Below are 20,938 nucleotides of genomic sequence, written 5' to 3'. Positions count from 1 at the left end.
GCACTGAGTCGGCGGTGTGAGAGGCGAGAAGTGGATGGCGATGACGACAAAGATGTAGATTTCAGGCCGGCGAAAGAGGGGAGCGTGAGGGTGGCGGAGAGGGAGACATAGTCGAAGGTGGAGTTGGAGCCATAGGGGGAAATGGCTCGGGCTAGGAGGGCTTGGGACAGAGCCACGGAAGTAGACGAAGTCATGGATTCTGCTGCTGCTCTGTGGTAGGAGGAAGTGTTAATCCATACCTTCTAACCTCTTTTCTCTCTGTGTGGCTTCAATTCCCATAAATTCCATTCCTTAAAAATCAAAGGGAAATGAAATCGAAAGCCCAGAAAATGCAAGAAAACCAGTGGGACGTCGAGAGGTAAAATTGAATTTCTCCTTAATCAAAATTGAAAATCTTCAAATCCGAAACGATTGATAAGTTTTTGGGAAAAAATTGGGTTTTTAAATTGACTCTGACTCGGAGCCATTGGAGAAACAAATTTGGAAGGTTGGAGAGAGAATAAGATGAGAGAGAAAGAAGAAGGAGGATGAACTTACACGGCGAGACGAAGATGGATTGGTTGAGAGAGGTCGGGCGGTCGAATGAGAATCGTATGGACTAGGTAGAGAGGGTCGCGGCCGTGACGTTAAAGTGCGGGGGGGGGGGGGGGAAGCGAGCGGAGAAGCTGGAAGTGGGGGAGGCGAGGGCGCGTGGGATCTGGGTTGGGTGGTTCTGCTTTTATTTTAGATGTTGGGTCAACTGGGATTTAGAGAATAGAGGGAGAAGAATAAGATGTTCGAAAGAGAAGAAGAGCGTTTTTTTTTTATTATTTTATTTTTAATTTTAAATATCTACGTGGAACCTTTATTGACACGTGGCGCCTAGTCATTATCCACGTAGGCACCACATCATCATTTAACGGAAGACTTAACAGTTTGACTAACGGATGTATGAGACTGTCCCAAAATTTACACTTTAGGTATGACTCTGGGACGAAAAAAACTTGATGTACTAAATGTTGAAAACCACGAAACATGAGGGTAGTAAACAGTCTTTTGCCCAAAACAAAATGTATACATTTTCGTCACAGTAGGTCATAAGCTGCGCTTCTAAATTTTCCGTTAACATTAATCAGCGAGATTAAAAAACTCGAAAGGGAAATTAAAAGATAATTGCATTGAAAGAAAATTGGAGGAATGAAATGAAGTTCTTGCCTGCCTCTTAAGCATGTTGCTTGTTGAAATGCTCGAAATCTTGTATTTTATTTACACAAAAACAAATTTTCAGACAATATTACCTAACTTTTGGGGCGGTTTAATTTCCAAGTGAAATTATATTACCAAACTTTTGAGGCAGTTTATGAAAGGCTGATGGGTTCACCACACAGTTCCTCCAACTCACTCTCTAGAATTTTCAATAAACGAGCTTTGGTCCTCCTATAAACCCACGCTTGAGCACTCCGATCCCAGTCAAATCTCTGAGGACCACTGCATCAAGAACATAAATCTTAAAGCAAAACGAAAGATAAATTATTAAGAAGTTGAGCAAAATAGTATGGATTAAACGGGACTGTGGATTTCTAACACAGTACATGAGCAAGATGCAGGTAGGAGAATGAGCACGAAAATTTCTACACAGAATACTGAGCACATGGATTTCTTAGATTGATTAAAAGGTCGTACCCAGTGCACAAGGCTCCCGCTTTACGCAGGGTCTGGGAGAGGTGAATGTCGGCTAGCCTTACCCCCATTTATGGAGAGGCTGCTCCCAAGTCTCGAACCCGAGACCTACCGCTCATGGGCGAAGGCACTTGCCATCGCACCAAGTGCGACCTCTATTTCTTAGATTGATTACGTATAAAAATGTGCTGCAATGGATGGGATTTCCCCATATAGAAGATGCGTAAACAATAAAGACCCTCCGCCCCATCAAACTCCCTCCCTTTCATGAGTTTAAGGGCATCAAGACATTCTTCCACGTGAGAGAAGGAAGGTCACAGGTTCCAGTTGAAGGGCTACCATTCAAGATTCTAGTCACTACGCACTAATCAGATAATATTTCCTCCAAATTCGTTTGAATTTCAATTTTTTAGCTTCCTTTCCAAAATCTTGTAGGAGACGTTTAATTCAAGCCTGCGCCATTTGATACCTGTTCTTGCTTCAGCTAAGAACCTAGACAGTATTAGAACATTGTAATATCGTATTCAAATTTCTATAATTTATAATTCACTCATAAGTTTAAGGCATTAATTTCTGATCACAAGCACGTGCAAAGGTGCGTACAAATTGCTCAAAAATAATGCCGCTATCAAGGAAATATGGAAGCCATGGACACAGAAGCAAACTCATGGACACGCAGTAATGCATCAACTGAAGATTAAAAAATACGTTCATTCACACACTTCAATATATATGCGTGCACTATGGTATGGATTGACAGATCGGCTCGGTGTTGACTGTTGAGGATACATCCAGTTTCATTCATACTACACAATGAAAGAGTTTCCCACGTTACAGAACTGCTCATTCAGAGATTGTACATTTAGTTAACATGCAGTCCAAACATTTTGAACGAACCTACATATAGACTCACAAAAGTGTAACTATACAAGACACAATCAGACAAGCAAACCTGAAACCAATAAGCGCGACAGAAGAAAACATACCTCACCGGGGAAGACAACCAAATTTGTCTGTTTGGTGTTTGTTTGTCTTGGGAGCAGCCTCTCCATAAATGGGGGTAAGGCTAGCCGACATTCACCTCTCCCAGACCCTGCGTAAAACGGGAGCCTTGTGCACTGGGTACGGTGTTTGTTTGTTCAAAACATAGGTACCACAATCCCCGAGTTTTAAGGTCAGCACCTCATTCTGCCAAATGCAAACCCAATTACGTACCAAAAACTACATTGCTCTCCTATTTACTCAATCAATTTCAAACAACAACCAGCCATCTCACCCCATAGTCTATGTCAAAGTCGTCGACTTGAACAGAATCCCCATATTCCTGCCAGGTAGAACCATCAATGAAAACATAATGCATGACAATACAAAATGTGTCATCTACCAAAACAAGAAAACAACGCATAACTAGTTTGAAACTCGAATAACTCCGCACGAAAAGGAACGGAAAAAATGAAATACCTCAAATTTCTCTTGGAGGTCTTGTATTGTAGAATCAGCTAGCCTGTGAAATTCATCCTCCTGTAGTACAGAACTGTATGCGCATCAACTCATTAGCAACATTCAGTTCACGCCTCGAACCAAACAGCAATTTCAGCTAAAATTCCAATCCCAACACAAAATCTGTATCTTTAGAATTCCCAATTTATGAATAACTTCAAAAAATTAAGAAAAATATGCGCAAATAGAACCGGTTACAATCTTTTAATAAAAAATAAAACTGGCGTGACACTAATGTACGGTTTATTATCACTAATGTTGTATTTTTTGCATTACAACTGTGTACCTTGTACTATTTCTGCATATCTTAACTTAGTTGGAGCAACATTTCTGCTTCCTACAACTTCTTAGAGAAAAAGATCAAAACTTTCTTTCCATATTTTCTCGATAACCAAGCAGAATACAAAATTTTGACGGAAAATTGAGACTTACTGGTAATCGATGGCGGCGGGAATATTAGTATCGTCATCGAGATTCAAAGGGCTCGAACAGAAGCTTCTGGAAGCTATCCAACGACGAGGTCCGTCGTGGCTGTTCGAGGAAAGATGAGGAGATTTCTTTGCTTCTAGAATATATGGAAGCACGACCTGGACGCGGTGAAAGAAGAAAAAGGAGAAGATGGAAGTCTGAGAAGCCTCCTCGAGAGCCGTCGCGGCGGAATCAGCTTTGAAGCCATAGCGGAAAGCCAACAGCTTCTTTCTCGAGCTAAAGCTTGAGGTAGAAGACGGGATGGGCCTACGGCCACGTCACCTACCATCATTACGTGTGCCTAGTTTATTGGGCTTATTGCTGGCCTAAATAAATCCTAGATGTGTTGTATCTTTTATTTTGTACGGCCGTCAAATTAAATAAAATTTATTTGAAACAACAGAAAAATATTAAATAAGAGTGTGCGAAAAATTAATAATAATGTGCGGTTATTATTTTTCTGTTTGTTTATGTTTTTAGAAAAGCTAAAATCACCTTTAGAATATACAATCAAAAGTTGTCACGCGTTATGTTTTTGGAATTAGAATAATGTGTTATGATTAATATATGTTTAGGTTCGATTCACAATGTGAAACAAACAACAAGATATGATGCGGTGAGAATTGCTAGGAAGATTTAAAGTGAGATATGTGTTGAAATTTGATTCTACGAAAGAAAAAAAATGAGAATATGTTTTCTTTGATTATGCGATATTCTAGCTAATTTATTCTAATTTATGTAAGAAAGGAATCATATTTCAGTTAAATGATAATATAATTTAGGAGATTGGTTAGAATACTTATATGTGTTTAATATAATCATTTGGTGATATATGTAACTAATAAAATCACCATATGACCGTCGAGATAGTAGTTGCATTAAACATGTAAGTATTGTAGCCAAATCCCTAACTTGGATGATATTCAACATTGCTTTAACGTGTTTTTTATCAATAAAATTATTTAGACATACAAACTGACAAACTTTTGACATATATTTAATTGGGCCACCAATATTAGAGAATGTATGAGCAAGTATGCTAGTTAGAGTATCTAAATAATATCACTTTTTTTTAGACCTAACCTAAATATAACTAAATTGACTAGAATAATATGCTCTTCTTAAACACCAATACCCTTCTCAGTAATTAAAATAAATTTAATATTTTTTCCCACCCCAACCTGGGACATGCATAAAATAAATGAAATAAAAATACACATTTAATTAAAAATGAGAGATTTGAAATTAAAATCGAAAAGTACATGCTACTTAATACTATGATTTGTTGATATTACTTTTCATTTGGAAGTAAGAGATTTTAAGTTCGAATCTTTTGAATGAAAAATTCGATACCAAATTAGACTACCATTGTGTTGCTCAACCGAACTCTCACTTCCTTTAATATAAAAATATCGATATACTAAAAAAAAAAAAAAATCACCAAAGAAGAAAAAAAGGGTAAAAAAAGAGTGGCTTTGCGACCAAGGACCCTCCTCGCATATCGGTGCGTGTGTGGACGCAAATGCTCCCCATTTATTTAACAAACAAACAGCAAGCACAAATTCTTGGCAAAATCCTCGAACTTAACCAACGCAAGCAAAATAACAACATACAGAATCTAATCCAATCTTCTCTCCAATTCCGTGTCCTTCTTTTGTTTCTTCATTGTTCTCAGCTCGAAGTTTCCCTTAATTTTTGTGAGCCGTTGATTTTTTGGGGCGTATAAAAATCGGAGCCGGGAGGAGCTTTAGGGTTTGGCATGTAGCTCTCACGCCGTTTATTTGAAACCATGGATTAATAATACATACAAACCAATAAATACAAAAAATAAAAAAGGTAAATAAAAATTGCAACTTTGTGGCTCGGCTGCAGAAGAAGAAGAAGAAAGGCAAGGTCTTTCTCTGTTTCACCGCTGCCTTCCATTACAATCTGGCAACGGGGAGGTCAGATCTCTGCTTCTGAAATTTATAATCTTTGCGTTTCTTTTGTGGGTTTCTGATTTTTTTTATGTAAAAACGTCTTCTTGTTGCTTATTTTTGACTTCTGGGTTGTGTTTGATTGCCTTTCACAGAATCTTGATGTTGTTTTATCTTTCTGGAAATATTTTTGCGTACCAACCCATTGATTACCGTTATGTGAATTTGATTTAATCTATTTATTGCACAAGTTTCAAAATTTAAACTAATTTAATGGTAATTAATATGATGCCACCATCATTTTAGGACGGTGAGCTAAAATACACTCAATTAATGATATAATAATGTTTGTCTACTGCAAAGTTTAACATAAACAATGAAAGTTGAGTTAAATATGATTAGAACATTTTGGTTTTTTGGGTGATTTGCTGCCTCCGATTGGATTGGCTAATTCGCTAGATTTTAAGGCACGTTGAAGGAAAAAATTGAAGAAGTTTTGGTCCAAGGTACAATATGGATTACTCACGAAAGAAACTTATCGCTTCAAATCCTAGCAAAGTGGTTGGACATCAACACCTTATACTAAACAGAAAAAATTATCCCTTCACCTCTACCTTGATTGTTTCTTACTTCAACATACCTTGGATCTTATGAGTTATTCCGTCTAATCCAATCCTATGCACCAAACGAGCCTATAATGTGTGCATAAGAGGAAATGGTGGGAGGTCATGAATTCAAGTAGGAAGCACGGGATTTCTGTCTATTTTTTGGCATGGATTCGTAGAAAGTTGTATTTTGCTGTCCCTCGATTTGGAATTTCTGAGCTATATATATATATATAGTATGTTTTGCGTTACTGCGTTGGGCGCTTGAGTCTTAGTATTTTGTTTTTCCTTCTTTTATCAGGCCAGCATTTCCGGCGCATGTTCTGGTCGGGGTTCTTCTCCATTTGACAGATATTTTCTTTCAGTCTGGCCGCTACTGCAAAATCAATTCCCTCTCGCACCTCTAAAAAGGTGTGGGGTAATAATGAGAGAGTGATTTTGCTTTGTGTTTTAAGGAGATCGAGATCATCACACATCTGGAGATTGTGCCGTGTTTCAGTGGGTTTGTCGCTTGATTATGGCTAATGACATTCGCGGCTGCCCTTTCGGAAGTTTGATGGTAGTTTTTCTGTGTACTTAGCAAGGTCAGTTTGTTCATACAGGCTTCCAGACAGTAATGAGCACAATAGTTTCTCGTTGATAGTTTCCGGCGTAGTCAAGGGTAGTTCGCGTGTTGATGTAGCTCACTAGCTCTTATATTTTTTCAGCAATGGTTAGGTTTTCATGTTTCCAAGCTAACGTCCATTGCCCCAAACCTAAGGTAAGCGGAACAATCATCACATCAGGTCGTTGGCACTTCTGATTTATTCTGATTGGTTTTATAGTCCATTCCTTATTTTGATTCCGAGTCTTCTTTTTCAAACAGAAAAGTATTCAACCTTCTGTTGATATAATGCATAAAACATTGCAAACTTCTTCTCCAAGTAAAGTTTTGAAGGATTTGCCTGGAAAATCAAGCGTAAACCCATCACAGTCTAAAGGAGTTTCTCAAGTTAACAGCAGTTTGAAGCATGTACCTTCCCTTGAGGCTGATTGGAAAGCAGGTGATACGGAAAGCAGCTATATCAATGAAAGTAGCGGCAAGGTTACTCAGGCAGGACGGCTCATAAAATGTAGGTCTCTAGGAAGTGAATTATACCTTGAGGGGAGGGCTTCTGCTGACAATGATGCTGGGGACGAGACTGATCAAGGAGTTTCTTCTGACGGTTCTCTTCATCGGAATGGATTGGTGGTACCCGAGGGAAGTAGGGACCGAGGAGAAAGCCCACCTCAACCATCTAAGACAACTCCTGCTTCTGACCTTGGTCAAGTAAGTTCTGAAATTGTCAATAATGAATCAATTTTTTCGATTGGAGAACCATTACAAGCAGAAAAGGACGGCCTTGAAAACTGTGATACTCCAACATCTGGAGAGTTTGCTGATGACTCTGCTGACCTTACACCTCGTACTGCAAAAGGGCTTGTTAAATGTTGTTCTCTTGCAAACATTAGTGCTTCTACTCCGGCTGCTGAAGAGAGTTCTCTTGTTAATCCTTTAGCAGTGCATTCAAGATCTTCCGAGGACCTGCATGTCCTAGGGATGAGGCGGAAAGGGAATTCGGTACATGAGACTGAAATGCAGGTAAAGCAAGAACAGGAAAGAGATGATAATGTAAGTAAAGCTGAGAACGATAATATTGAAAACTCCATCGATGATGGCTATGATTCCTGTAACTACTCTAGTTTTGCAAAGGACTGGATAGTGCCACCTGCAGATGAGGTAAGGGCAGACAAAAACCTCCAAGGTGAATCCTCAGTTCAAAGTTGGGATGAATTGCCGAACAAGGATTTTAAATATAAGCGTATCGAGGAGTGGGTTAATAATCTTCAGCATAGCAGCAGTCCGGTGGAAGAAACGAATGAATTGTCCCAATCTAATGATCAGGTGAAGAGAGAGTCCAATGATTCAAATGGTTTGACTGCTGCTAAGGTGGATGGTAAGGTCACTCCTGGCATGGAAGCTGCTAAGCGATATATATCTTCTCTGAGTGCAGCTGCCACCACAGCTCAGCTTGCAAATCATGGATTGGTAGTGATCCCATTCTTTAGTGCTTTTGTAAATCTCAGGGTGCTCAATTTATCAGGAAATTCCATAGGTTTGCCTATCTGACTCATCTGTTCCATTTTATTCGAATCTGTGTTATGGTGTTTGTGATGATTCTTTGCATTAATTAATTCTGCATTCTAATTAGCGTTCCATTTGCAAACTTGCTGCAGTAAGGATAACTGCTGGTGCTCTTCCTCGAGGACTCCATATGTTGAATCTTTCAAAAAACAGTATTTCTACTATCGAAGGTTTGCGTGAACTCACAAGACTTCGTGTACTGGACCTGAGCTATAACAGGATTTTGAGAATTGGACATGGTAGGTTGCATATATCGAATTACTAAATTTGCTGGCTTTCTTGTTGATTACTCATGAATAATTCCTGTCCTAACATATTTTTTTTCCATTTTCCCAATTTCTTTTGAAGGCCTAGCTTCTTGTTCGTCTCTAAAGGAATTGTACTTGGCTGGAAACAAAATCAGTGAGGTGGAGGGTCTTCATCGCCTCCTAAAACTGACTGTTCTGGATCTGCGCTTCAACAAAATCTCAACGGCAAAATGTCTTGGTCAACTGGCGGCTAACTACAATTCCTTACAAGCCATCAGCCTGGAAGGAAACCCAGCTCAGAAGAATGTCGGCGATGACCAATTGAAGAAATACCTGCAAGGACTTCTTCCCCACATGGTTTACTACAACCGGCAGCAAATCAAGTCCAGCGCTCTCAAGGACGCTGCAGATCGGTCAGTACGCTTAGGCATTAGCAACCACCAGTTTGATCGCAGCCTTAGACCCGATCACAAGGCTCCGAGGAAGGCTGGTCACGGTGTATCTTCTAAAAAGCCATCGACTTCATCAACTCACGGTCATGCAAGTCAATCTGTAGCGTCACTGAAAAAGTCTCGGGGCAGGCACAGCCACCTCCCTCCGAGTGGAACAAAAGTAACAGCGCAGAGTCGGCAGCACTACTTTGACTTGGGCAGCAGAATTATGAACCTCAAGCAGGATCTCTCGATGCGCAGGAGTCGGAGTGAGGGAACTATGGCAGCCATGTGAGATTTTATTTCAAGCTTTGTATCGGATCATATACATTACTTGTGTTTCAGTGTGTGGATTTCTACATTTGCATTCTGTATAACTTCTGAAATTCTGTATTTTTTTGTGTGCTTACCGAACACCCTATTAGTGAATGGTTGAATTTTCTTTTGCAAGCATTGATTTTCTCTTGTTTGTAGCTCAAGTGGTTAACCGTGTTTGCGTGTATACCCATATTCCTTGTATACGTCTAGTCCTGTGTTTGCATGTATGTATGCTCAACGGCGTATGCTTGTATACCCTAAGCGGTGAAGCCCTGGTCCGACTCTAAGGTCAGGCTGCCAAAATGGTCTCAGAGATGACATTACTCCTCACTTTGGTACCTGAGATTTAAAAATAATCGAACCGTGGACAAACTCAACTCTATAAAATCAAAAGATGCATTGCAATTATACAAACTGAGACAAACAGTCAAATTCACCACCACAATTTTTACGGTTTGACAATGAGAAAACGCAAAGTGAAAAACACTAGCAGAACAAATTCGAAATTACAAGAGTAGCCATAAATCCATTTAAATTTGCTATGTAAACCCTGCAACCTTCAATTTATTCGATTTCTGCAACATAACAAGAGAAAAAGGGGTCAATTTACAATTTACGATTTACGATTATTTAGTGTAATTTATAGTTCAGAGCAAAAGAAATTTACCATGAGCTTCATTGTTATCGGAGGAGGAACCGTCGTTGAATTCCTCCGGATCCTCTTCCGGCACCGGGTGGAGCTCCACCGGGCCATCGGGTTCACCGCCAGCGCCCGACCCGACCGAGTCGTCAGGATACCTCACAACCACAACTGGACGGACACAGTGTTGCACGCAGTAATCAGTGACGCTGCCGAGCCTGCCGACCTTTGCGGCACGCTTGGCGGCTCCGAAGCCGCGGCTGCCCATGATGACAACGCTGAGCCAGAGCCTCTCGACTTCCAAGCAGAGCCGCTCCTTCATGTCGTGGTCCTTCACTATGTGGATTTTGAACGGAAATTGCGCCTCCACTAACGGCTGCGCCAGGTCCGCTGCCTTGGTGGTGATGAAGGCGTCGAAGTCGTCCTCCAATTTCTGCTGCGACTCGGAGGAGGAGCAGACGGCGTCGTTGGGGTCGACGGAGCCCCAGTCGGCGCCGTAGAGGACGCTGGTGGGTCGCACGTAGAGGAGGACGACAGAGTCCCCAGGTCGAAGGTAGTTCTGTACGGCCCATCGGACGGCAAAGGCGCTCTCCTCGCTTAAATCGACGGCGATCGCGACCTTCCGGTGGGTTCCATCAGGTGTTGGGGTGATCGTGGTGGTTAGCCGCGGCGGGGATGGTTTGATGTGTACGGGCGGTGGCGGGTTCATTGTTTCGAAAAAACGATCGAGTTCTTTGCGTACTTGGGACTTTGTGGAGAGTTTGATGGGTAGTTTCGGTGATCAGCATAGGATTGTGTAGGCTTTAAGAGCTCACTAGAACCAAGTTGTGAAGTGGTCATTTGTGGCTGTGAGTGTGAGTCATGTGTTTGAACGGCCTTTACCATTCTATCTTATTCATATCAGACTATCAATTACAAATAGAAGCTGGAGATAGCTGGAAAGGCTCTCATGTCCAAGTCGAGGGAAACCCTACTCACTCATCATTCTTGGATGACACAACACCATTATGTTTGACAGCCTTCTCGGGGAGAAGGTCTTGTGTATAGACGTTCGCATAAAACAACAGACGTAAGAGAGTGCCGCTGGGGCTCACTGCACTTACGGGCAGTTCGGCTCCCTTTTGAGGCTCTCTTTGGGCCTTGCTGTCCACTTTCCTAGTTGGTCTTCTTTGACCGACCCAACTAAGATTTCAATTAGAGGTGGGCTTGAAAAATTGAAGATTGACAAAATTGGACCGAATATCGAACCAAAGTCGAAAATCCAAATCGATTGAAAGCCGAACTAAACCAAAAACTATTGGTTTGGTTTCAGTTTTGGTGGTTCAAAAACCGAACCGAGTGAGATACAAATCAATATATTTTCTATTTATGTTGGATATTCATTTTCTAAGCTCAATTCCAAGTCAACTATGAGTCTAATTTCAATCCAGGGCTAGGTAAAAACTTAACTTTAAGCCCAATTATGTTGATAGTCTTATTCCCTAGAAAACATTTCTTCATTTTCTCTCCAATATCTAAGTTAAAAAGAAAAATATTTAATTTTTTTGTTTTTGAAAAATTTAGAAACTAAACGGAAAACCAATAAGCCAACAAAAAAAAAAAAATTACAAAACCGAACCAAATGATACTTTCGGTTTGATTTTCGGCTTTGAGAAGAAACTAAACCGAATGAAATCGAGCCCACCCTTAATTTGTATAACAAAAGTAACTTTATTCTTAAAAAGGAACCTCAACCTCTGACATATAATAATTGATCAAAAATAGTCCATTTGGTATTAATCCTGTATTCATGCAAGGAAAAAACAACCAATTGTCACGTCATAAAATAATAGTTAACTTGATAGATAGATAGACCGATCGGCTAATAATGTAACATCTTATAACTTTAAGGATTGTTCATGTTAATTTTGAAAAGACATGAACCAAACTTTTGCTGAATTCTAATCACAAGATTTCTATTATTATTCCATGTCTGTCCACAACTGAAAATAATAGGTCAAGATGGATACCTGCAACCAAATCATACGCAATGCTTCTGACCCTTCCATTATTAAGCCTTTAATATTTCAGACATTTCTCTGAAGTATAAGTAGTAAGGTAGGTTTGAACATTTATCAAATTACCATAAACAACAAACTGAACGGCTGAGATTGCTTCCGTGTGAACCCAGTGATGTGATGATCCTGCTGAACCGCCAGCGTCAAAGTTACAAAGATGTTTAATTTGAATGGAAAAATAGTTGCCCTGGAAGAAGGGTTACAACAACAGAAATTAGCATTCAAACAAAAATTAATCAAAGGGGTTTGTGTTGCCTTTTCAACACGTCAGCATAATAAAACGAAAATCTTGCAGTCGGGTCCAATTTCTCAACTTTGTTCTCTTCGTAGGTTATTTGGTGGAAATGGTCTTCACCGATGAATTGTTGTTGATGGTGTATGAAGTTTGTTTAAATGTGACGCAGTACAAAGCGATAAAGTTTGTATAAAGTTTTCTAAAGGATTTCGTTCACATTAGTAACATGGTTTTTTTAATTATATATATATATATATTTTAAGAGAACTAGCTGCTGGTTTTGTTATAACAATTTATTTTTTTGAAACCCAAAAAACACACGTAGTAACATAGTTGATGTTGTCCAATTCTACAGTTTGGTTGGCTGACCACATGACAAAAATTTACTTGCAAACAGGCAATGGATTCTCAGTAGGATTTTTGGAAAGGAGAAGAAAAAAGCTCACCTTTGAATTTTAGTCGCTCGTGGACGTGACCATGACTTTGACCCTGTACGTAGCTGCCAAGTTCACCCTCCACCCAATGACCATAACCATATGGCCCAAAAATCTCTCTCTCTCTCTCTCTCTCTCTCTCTCTCTCTCTAAACTTTGTCTGCAAATTTGCTTTGAGCAGCCATGGATACCAAAACCAAGAAAAGATTGGTGCTTTCAGTTGTTTTCTTCTGCTTCCTCAAAACCCATGTCTCCCTTGCAGCCGACTCCATCACCGCCAACCAATCTCTCTCCGGTGATCAAACCATTGTCTCTGCCGGTGGGATTTTCGAGCTCGGTTTCTTCACACCAGGTAATTCTTCAAAGTTCTACGTAGGCATATGGTACACCAAGCAACTAGTATCCGAGAGGACCATAGTTTGGGTGGCAAACAGAGAAAAACCTGTTTCCGATCAATTTTCTTCGGTTTTAAGGATTTCAGATGGTAATTTAGTTCTCTTCAACGGGTCCAAAATCCCCGTTTGGTCAACGAACTTAACATCCTCCTCCGCCGCCACTGCACTTCTTTTGGATACCGGAAACCTGGTCTTGAGAGAGGGGTCTAGTAATAGTACGTCAGAGCCGTTATGGCAAAGCTTTGATCATCCGGCTCATACATGGCTGCCAGGAGCTAGAATTGGGTTTAACACTGTTACCAAACAAACCCAAATTCTTACTTCATGGAAGAGTTCGGAGGATCCTGCACCTGGTCTTTTCTCGCTCGAATTAGACCCGAAGGGGAGCCATGCGTATTTCATACGGTGGAATAGGTCTAGGCAGTATTGGAGTAGTGGACCATGGGATTCAAAATCAAAGCTTTTCAGCTGGGTTCCGGAAATGAGGCTCAATTATATATACAACTTCAGCTTTGTTACGAACGCAACCGAAAGTTACTTCACCTATTCTCTTTATGATCCAAAGATAATTTCTCGATTCGTGCTGAATACTTCGGGGCAGATTCAACAGCTGACATGGTTGGAGCCTTCCAGGCAATGGAATCTGTTTTGGTCTCAACCGAGACAACGATGCGAAGTTTATGATTTGTGCGGCGCCTTCGGAACTTGCAATGATGTAAGCACCGTCTCCTGTAATTGCTTGAACGGTTTTGAGCCAAAGGCGAAGAGAGATTGGGATTTGCAGGACTACTCTGGTGGGTGTAAGAGAAAAACCGATCTGCATTGTGAAAATGCTACTAGTGCGAGCGGGAAGCTAGACCGGTTTCTTGAACTTCCTAGCATGTCATTGCCTGAAAATGAACAATCTGTGGAGGTTGGGAATATTGCGGAATGTGAATCATTCTGCCTTAGAAACTGCTCTTGCACTGCTTATTCTTATAACGCAAGTGGATGTTCGATTTGGGAAGGAGAACTCTTGAATTTGCAACAACTAACATCAAGTGTCGACCACGGAATAACTTTATACCTCAGACTTGCAGCTTCTGAGTTTAAGAATTCTAAAAGTAACAACAAGGGATTGATTGTTGGTGTTGCGGCAGGCTCAGCTGCCGGCGTAGCAGTCCTCTTAGGCCTTATTGTGTTTGTAATCTTGGGACAGAGAAAGCGAGTGAATGGAATGGGAAAAGCAGTAGAGGGTTCGTTGATGGCATTCGGGTACAGAGAGATGCAAGATGCAACGAAGAACTTCTCCGAAAAATTGGGGGGAGGAGGTTTTGGTTCTGTTTTCAAAGGGACATTGCCTGATTCGTCTGTCATAGCAGTGAAGAAGCTTGAAAGTGTTAGCCAAGGGGAGAAGCAATTCAGAACAGAAGTGAGCACAATTGGGACCATCCAACACGTCAACCTTGTCCGCCTTCGCGGGTTCTGCTCTGAAGGTGCTAAAAGGATGTTGGTTTATGATTACATGCCGAATGGGTCTTTAGACTCTCACCTTTTCAACGATCAGCATCCGAATGTCTTGAATTGGAGAACAAGGTACCAAATTGCACTTGGGACAGCAAGAGGGTTGGCTTATCTTCACGAGAAATGCAGAGATTGCATCATACATTGTGACATAAAGCCGGAAAACATTCTCTTGGACGCTGAACTATGCCCCAAAGTGGCAGACTTTGGCCTTGCAAAGCTTGTTGGAAGAGAGTTCAGCAGGGTCCTGACTACCATGAGAGGGACAAGAGGCTATCTTGCGCCGGAGTGGATTTCGGGCGTGGCGATCACAGTGAAAGCGGATGTGTACAGCTACGGAATGATGCTGTTTGAATTCGTGTCGGGGAGAAGAAACTCCGAGCAATCTGAAGATGGGAAAGTTAGATTCTTCCCAACTTCTGCTGCTAGCAAGATTAGTAATCCAGAAAGCGATGTGCTGAGCCTATTAGACCCGAGGCTTGATGGCATTGCGGATGTAGAAGAGCTCACAAGGATTTGTAGAGTTGCTTGCTGGTGTGTCCAAGATGATGAGGCCCGGAGGCCGTCAATGGGGCAGGTGGTACAAATCCTCGAGGCGGTTTCCGATGTCAACTTGCCGCCAATTCCGAGAGCTCTTCAACTGTTAGGAGACGACCAGGAGCAGATAATCTTCTTCACTGAGTCATCCTCGAGCCAGAGTTCACGCCCACGGAGCAATAACAGATTAACGGCTTCCTCTCAAACCAAGAACTCCCCATCTTCAACCATCTCCAAGAGATCTGAAGAGCATCAGTGAGCATTTTGATGTGCCTTTTCTATCTGCTCATTAAGTTTGATCCTCAAGTAATTGTCTCTACGTGTTTGTGTGTGTGTGTGTGTGTGTATAGATAGCTTCTGATGAGGTATGTTGTAATATTATTCAAATATCCCAATAAGCTGAAAACTTTATTTTTTCTTTCTCGAACTTGAAAATTTTACTTGAATCATAGAATGGTACATGATACCTTCGTCAATCCATCCTCAAGCAAGGACGTTAAGTGGCACTGTGATACATTCATATTGGGCATTTTCGTTGACCTAAACAGAAAGTGAAGGGTATTTTGGCCATCTTACCCAAACCTCCCGCCCAAATTTTTACCGTCATCAGTTGAGCCCCACCATTTTCTTGACATAAATAGACATCTTGAATGCTGAGACGAAGATTGAAACCTTAATCACACTAATTAGCTCCAAATGATTCCCAAATTTCACAACCCTAAACTACAAAGTCGACCCTAACCCTCCTTTTCCTTCCAAATACAAGGTTGTAAATGCAAGCTTGTGAGATGATACTGTTGACTGCCCAATATATAGCTAGCAATTGCCTTCGGCGTCCTATGACTGCCAACATTTCATAAGGCCTTTGCTGAAATAGAGAATCAGAAAATTGAAAGTAACGGTTACGAAGCAAATGGTAGAAGACCAAAGGACACCGGCGAGTTCCCGATTGGCTCACAAATGGCAGTGGAAGCTCTAAATACTTGTTACAGAATGCAATCAGCATCCGAGCTTGTTCAGCTTACAATGGGGTGTCCACTTGCAGAGTTTGAAAGATTTATCCACTGCGCTGCTCCTGTTATTGCTTCTTCATATTAAACAAACTCAAGAACTGCAGGTTTGTATCTTTGACAAGAGGGTTGTTTCACATCAACTTTGCATACCCAAGAAGACTTGGGTTGCGTATATTTATAGCCAACATACAGAACATACAGATTACATTTAGGGTTTGAAAACCCTAGTTACATAAAGTCCTAAGCCTATCCAACTCCGAAGAGAGAGGTCGTTGAAACCAAATACAAGACTTCAAACAAACAGTCTTTGAAACCAAATACAAGACTCCACACAAACTAACGACTTGGTCTAACATCCCCCCGCAAGCTGAGAGGACGAGGAACAACTGGAAGCTTGGAAACCAGGAGTTTGAACCGTGAGGAAGACAGCCCTTTCGTGAACAGATCAGCCACCTGATCGCGAGAGCAGATAAAATTAACAAGAAGCTCACCACGAACCACTTTCTCCCGAACATAATGATAATCAACCTCCAAATGTTTCGTTCGTGAGTGGAAAACAGGATTGGACGCCAATGCAATGGAGGAGACATTATCACACCAGATTTGAGGACGAAGAAGAGGGAGTTGTAAGTCACGAAACAAAGACCGGAGCCATGATATTTCAGCAGCAGTGTAGGCAAGTTGCCTATATTCAGCTTCCGTGCTTGATCGGGAAACTGTTTTCTGTTTCTTGGAGCTCCACGAAATCAAGTTGGAGCCCAGATATATACCAAAACCCCCTGTGGAGTGCCTCGTGTCAGGATCGCCAGCATAATCAGCATCGGAAAACGCATTGAGATGCATATTTCCAGGTTTATAGAGAAGGCCGTGATCATGTGTAGATTTGACGTAACGAAGAATCCGTTTCATTGCCGTCCAATGTATGTTAGTTGGAGCATGCATAAACTGGCAAACCTGGTTCACGGCATAAGAAAGATCAGGACGGGTGATGGTTAGATACTGTAGCGCACCGACGATGCTGCGGTAAGTGTGGGGATCAGGATGAGGTTCCCCATTACAGATGCTCAGTTTTTGACCAGCAGGAACTGGAGTAGCAATAGGTTTAACATCAACAAATTTGGTTCGTTGAAGGAGGTCCAATGCATACTTAGTTTGACTAAGATGCATCTGGTTCTTCACGTAGGAAACTTCAACACCCAGAAAATAATGTAGAGGCCCCAAATCTTTCATCGAAAACATGGTACTGAGCTGTTGAATTAAATGATTCATCTGGCGGGGGTTATTTCCTGTAAGCAAAATATCATCCACATAGATTAATAAAATCAAATAGACCCCACGTTGGTTGAAAACGAACAGTGAGTAATCACAACTGGATTCCTAAAAACCCAAATGGAGCAAGAAATCCGAGAAACGTTGAAACCATGCTCGCGGTGCTTGCTTCAAACCATACAAGCTCCGTTGTAATTTACACACATGATTAGGATACTGTGGATCGACAAAACCAATGGGCTGCTTCATGTACACGTCCTCCGTTAGGTAACCATGTAAAAAGGCGTTTTGAACATCGAGTTGACGCACTGGCCAATGATGCGAAACTGCCAAACTAAGTACCAACCGAATTGTACTGTGTTTTACCACAGGACTAAACGTTTCGCCATAGTCAACGCCCTCTTTTTTATGAAAACCATTTGCCACTAAGCGTGCTTTGTGGCGTTCTATCGAACCATCAGCGCGGCGTTTAATCTTGTAAACCCACTTGTTGGGAAGCACGTTCATGTTGGGTTTATAAGGAACAAGATTCCACGTCCCACACCGTTGTAAAGCATTGAATTCTTTGACCATAGCAGCTCGCCATTCGTCTTTTTTAACTGCGTGACTGAAACACGTAGGCTCAACAAATTGGTCATTAGTTACCACATGCAATGCATACTTGGGATTAGGTTTACGGATGCCATCCTTAGAACGAGTGGTCATAGAGTGAACTGGTGGTGACTCATGCACAGTCTGCACTGGTTGAACAGAAGCTGGGACGGATTCTTGCTCAGTTGGTAATCCTAAGGGAAGGATAGACGCACTAGGGTTAGGTGGAACAATGGGTAAGCATTGAGATTCAGGGGGACTAGGTTGGGACACGGACGCAGGTAATGGTGAGGTAGTGTTTGGGGTAGAAGCAGGGAGAGGGGATTGACACACGGCTTCAGGTGGCTGGCTGTGAAGGTGTAGAGAAGAGGAAGGAGCAAGATTAGGAAAAACAAACAATAAGTCTGGGTTGGAATTGTTACCTGAGGTGACGTTTTCCTTTGGAGGTGTGAAATCCTGAAACGGAAAGGAGTCCTCATCAAAGAGGACATGGCGAGACAAATAGATACGTCTCGTGGATAAATCCAAACATTTATAGCCTTGATGATCCAAGGAATATCCTAAGAAAACACACGATTTAGACTTGGGTTCGAGCTTGTTTTGTGCATAAGGGCGTAGCCAAGGGAAACACCTACACCCAAACACTTTAAAGAAATCATACTGTGGTTTTCTGCAAAACAATTTTTCATAGGGAGACATTTTACCAAGCACTCGAGTAGGAAGCCTATTTATGATGTAGGTGGCTGTTTGACACGCATCAACCCAATAGTGGGAAGGAATGTGAGCATGAGACAACATGACTATGGCAGTTTCGACAATATGACGGTGTTTTCGCTCAGCGAGACCATTTTGTTCAGGATGTTTAGGACATGAAAACCGTTGACAAATGCCATGCTTTACAAGAAAATCACGAAACATATGGCTTGTATACTCGCCACCTTCATCACACTGAATTACTTTGATAGAACGATTGAACATGTTTTCAACTTTTGCTTTGAATTTCATGAAAATTTGAAACACTTCCGACTTAGTTTTCATTGGAAAAACCCACGAATATCTGGAAAAATCATCAACAAATAAGACATAATAACGATAACCTTCAATTGAAACAACGGGGGAACACCAAACATCGGAATGCAAAAGTTCTAACGGAAACTTTGAAACGGACTCAGAAGACTTAAAAGGCAATTTAGTACTCTTGCCTAAAGGACATGACTGACAAAAACGTAAATCAGAGGTGCCACTAATTGGCACTTGTTTATTGGAAATCAAAAACTTTAGTATTGTAGACGCAGAATGACCAAGACGAGCATGCCACTTCTGTGCAGACACTCGAACTCCAAAACATGCAGACAAGAAACGTTTGGATAATCCACCGCCATTTGGAAATGGGTATAACCCATTCTCACACCTCCCTTGGAAAAGCGTCTTCTGGGTCTTGAGGTCCTTTATAACAAAAAAAGATGGAAAAATAAGTATATAATAGTGATTATCGAGGGTAAAACGATGGGCAGAAATTAGGCTAGTTGAGGCGGAAGGACAGTGTAAGACATCAGTTAGGTTAAAGGAGCAAGAATCAGTCTTAATTGTAGTCGAACCAGAATGTGCAATAGATAGTCCAGAATCATTACCTACACCTCCAATATTTTCATTACCAGTATACTCCTTGGGATTCACTAGATTATGAAGGTCAGGAGTCACATGAGCATTTGCCCCAGTGTCAAGTAACCAAGACCGATTTTGTTGACGATTAAGTGGGAGTGGAGATGATGCCATAGCACTGAGACGCTGGGCTGGGATACGCCCCTCGTATGCAGCATTCATCCGCTGGTAGCAGTCAAGGGCTGGGTGCCCTTCTCTTCCACAAATCTGGCACGTTATGCGGCCACTACCACATCCAAACCTGTCGGCAGACTGCACACGTTGATTGGTGTTACTATTATTTCCGTTGCGAGGAGCACCCCCTCGCTGGGACAGAGAAGAACCACGATTGGACGGACCACCACCACGGCCCGCGCCTCGAGAACGTCCACCACGTCCTCTTGTAGCGACATATGCAGTCACTGGAGCAGTTTCAACCAAAGGAACAGTCTGCTCCACCATTCTCCTCTCAGTAGTGAGAAGGAGAGCCTCCAAAGTAGGGTACGTGATAGGAGTATCACGTGCTTGCGCAGCATTCACAGTCATTTCAAAAGCCGGTCCCAGATTATTAAGAATAATCTGAACTAACTCATCATCATCAACAGGCTTGCCAGCTAGGGCAAGGTTATCAGAAATAGAATTCATTTTGTCAAGGAAATCAGCAACAGAGAGGTCACCTTTTTTGGTTTGTAGCAGCTCGTTTCGTAAAAACAAGATCCTGTTTTGTGAAGATGACGCATAGCGTTGCTCCAGAGCCTCCCAGGTTGCACGCGAAGTGCGTTTGCTTGCCACGGTGGACAGTACAGAGGCGGTGAGGGAACCATTGATCCAACTAAGGATCATTTGGTCCTGTTGTACCCAGCTAGGGTACGCGGGATTAACTGCTGTGTCTCCAGCGAGATGTTTTAGAGGACAAACACAGGAGCCATCCACGTATCCCATCAGATCTCGACTCTTCAGGATAGGAAGAATCTGTGCCAACCACAAAGGATAGTTGGTTCGGTCCAGCTTAATATTAACGATGGTGGTCATTGCGGAGGAAAAGGGATTGATTGTAGGTGGTGGGGTAGGGATAAGGTTGTTGCTGGAGTTGGTGGCATTGGTGTTAACTTCTGACGACATGGTAGAAGGTAGTGGACAATGGGAAGAAGAAAAAAAAAAAATTGGATCGTTGTCGTTGGACTCAAAAGGCTCTGTGTACCATAAACAAACTCAAGAACTGCAGGTTTGTATCTTTGACAAGAGGGTTGTTTCACATCAACTTTGCATACCCAAGAAGACTTGGGTTGCGTATATTTATAGCCAACATACAGA

The 20,938-nt window shown here is 41.7% G+C and overlaps 3 protein-coding genes and 1 pseudogene across 4 annotated transcripts; 2 read left to right on the top strand and 2 right to left on the bottom strand.

Moving 5' to 3' along the window:
• Nucleotides 1-1,136: 1,136 nt before the first annotated feature.
• Nucleotides 1,137-3,944, bottom strand: LOC103411422 (frataxin, mitochondrial-like; annotated as a pseudogene).
• A 1,223-nt stretch (nucleotides 3,945-5,167) lies between these two features.
• On the top strand, nucleotides 5,168-9,444 carry LOC103411259 (uncharacterized). 2 transcript variants are annotated; one of them, XM_008349904.4, is made up of 6 exons: nucleotides 5,199-5,570; nucleotides 6,450-6,732; nucleotides 6,856-6,908; nucleotides 7,014-8,283; nucleotides 8,405-8,551; nucleotides 8,661-9,444. In XM_008349904.4, the coding sequence occupies exons 3-6, from the start codon at nucleotides 6,858-6,860 to the stop codon at nucleotides 9,284-9,286; spliced, it is 2,094 nt and encodes a 697-aa protein (XP_008348126.2). In that variant the 5' UTR covers nucleotides 5,199-5,570; nucleotides 6,450-6,732; nucleotides 6,856-6,857; the 3' UTR covers nucleotides 9,287-9,444. The 2 variants fall into 2 exon arrangements, with proteins under 2 accessions (XP_017181285.2, XP_008348126.2); XM_017325796.3 differs by having other exon boundaries at nucleotides 5,168-5,570; nucleotides 6,450-6,908.
• A 243-nt stretch (nucleotides 9,445-9,687) lies between these two features.
• Nucleotides 9,688-11,033, bottom strand: LOC103411258 (universal stress protein PHOS32-like). The gene is made up of 2 exons (XM_008349903.4): nucleotides 9,977-11,033; nucleotides 9,688-9,884 (listed from the first exon to the last, which is right to left on the bottom strand). Exons 1-2 carry the CDS (start codon nucleotides 10,656-10,658, stop codon nucleotides 9,874-9,876), a joined length of 693 nt encoding a protein of 230 aa, XP_008348125.2. The 5' UTR covers nucleotides 10,659-11,033; the 3' UTR covers nucleotides 9,688-9,873.
• Nucleotides 11,034-12,771: 1,738 nt separating this feature from the next.
• On the top strand, nucleotides 12,772-15,586 carry LOC103411421 (G-type lectin S-receptor-like serine/threonine-protein kinase At2g19130). Its single transcript, XM_008350057.4, has one exon. The coding sequence runs from the start codon at nucleotides 12,859-12,861 to the stop codon at nucleotides 15,367-15,369; it is 2,511 nt and encodes an 836-aa protein (XP_008348279.2). The 5' UTR covers nucleotides 12,772-12,858; the 3' UTR covers nucleotides 15,370-15,586.
• Nucleotides 15,587-20,938: the final 5,352 nt, after the last annotated feature.

The sequence above is a fragment of the Malus domestica genome, chromosome 09 (genome assembly GCF_042453785.1).
Source record: "Malus domestica chromosome 09, GDT2T_hap1".
Lineage (NCBI taxonomy): Eukaryota > Viridiplantae > Streptophyta > Magnoliopsida > Rosales > Rosaceae > Malus > Malus domestica.
This window is presented reverse-complemented; position numbering and strand designations above follow the sequence as displayed.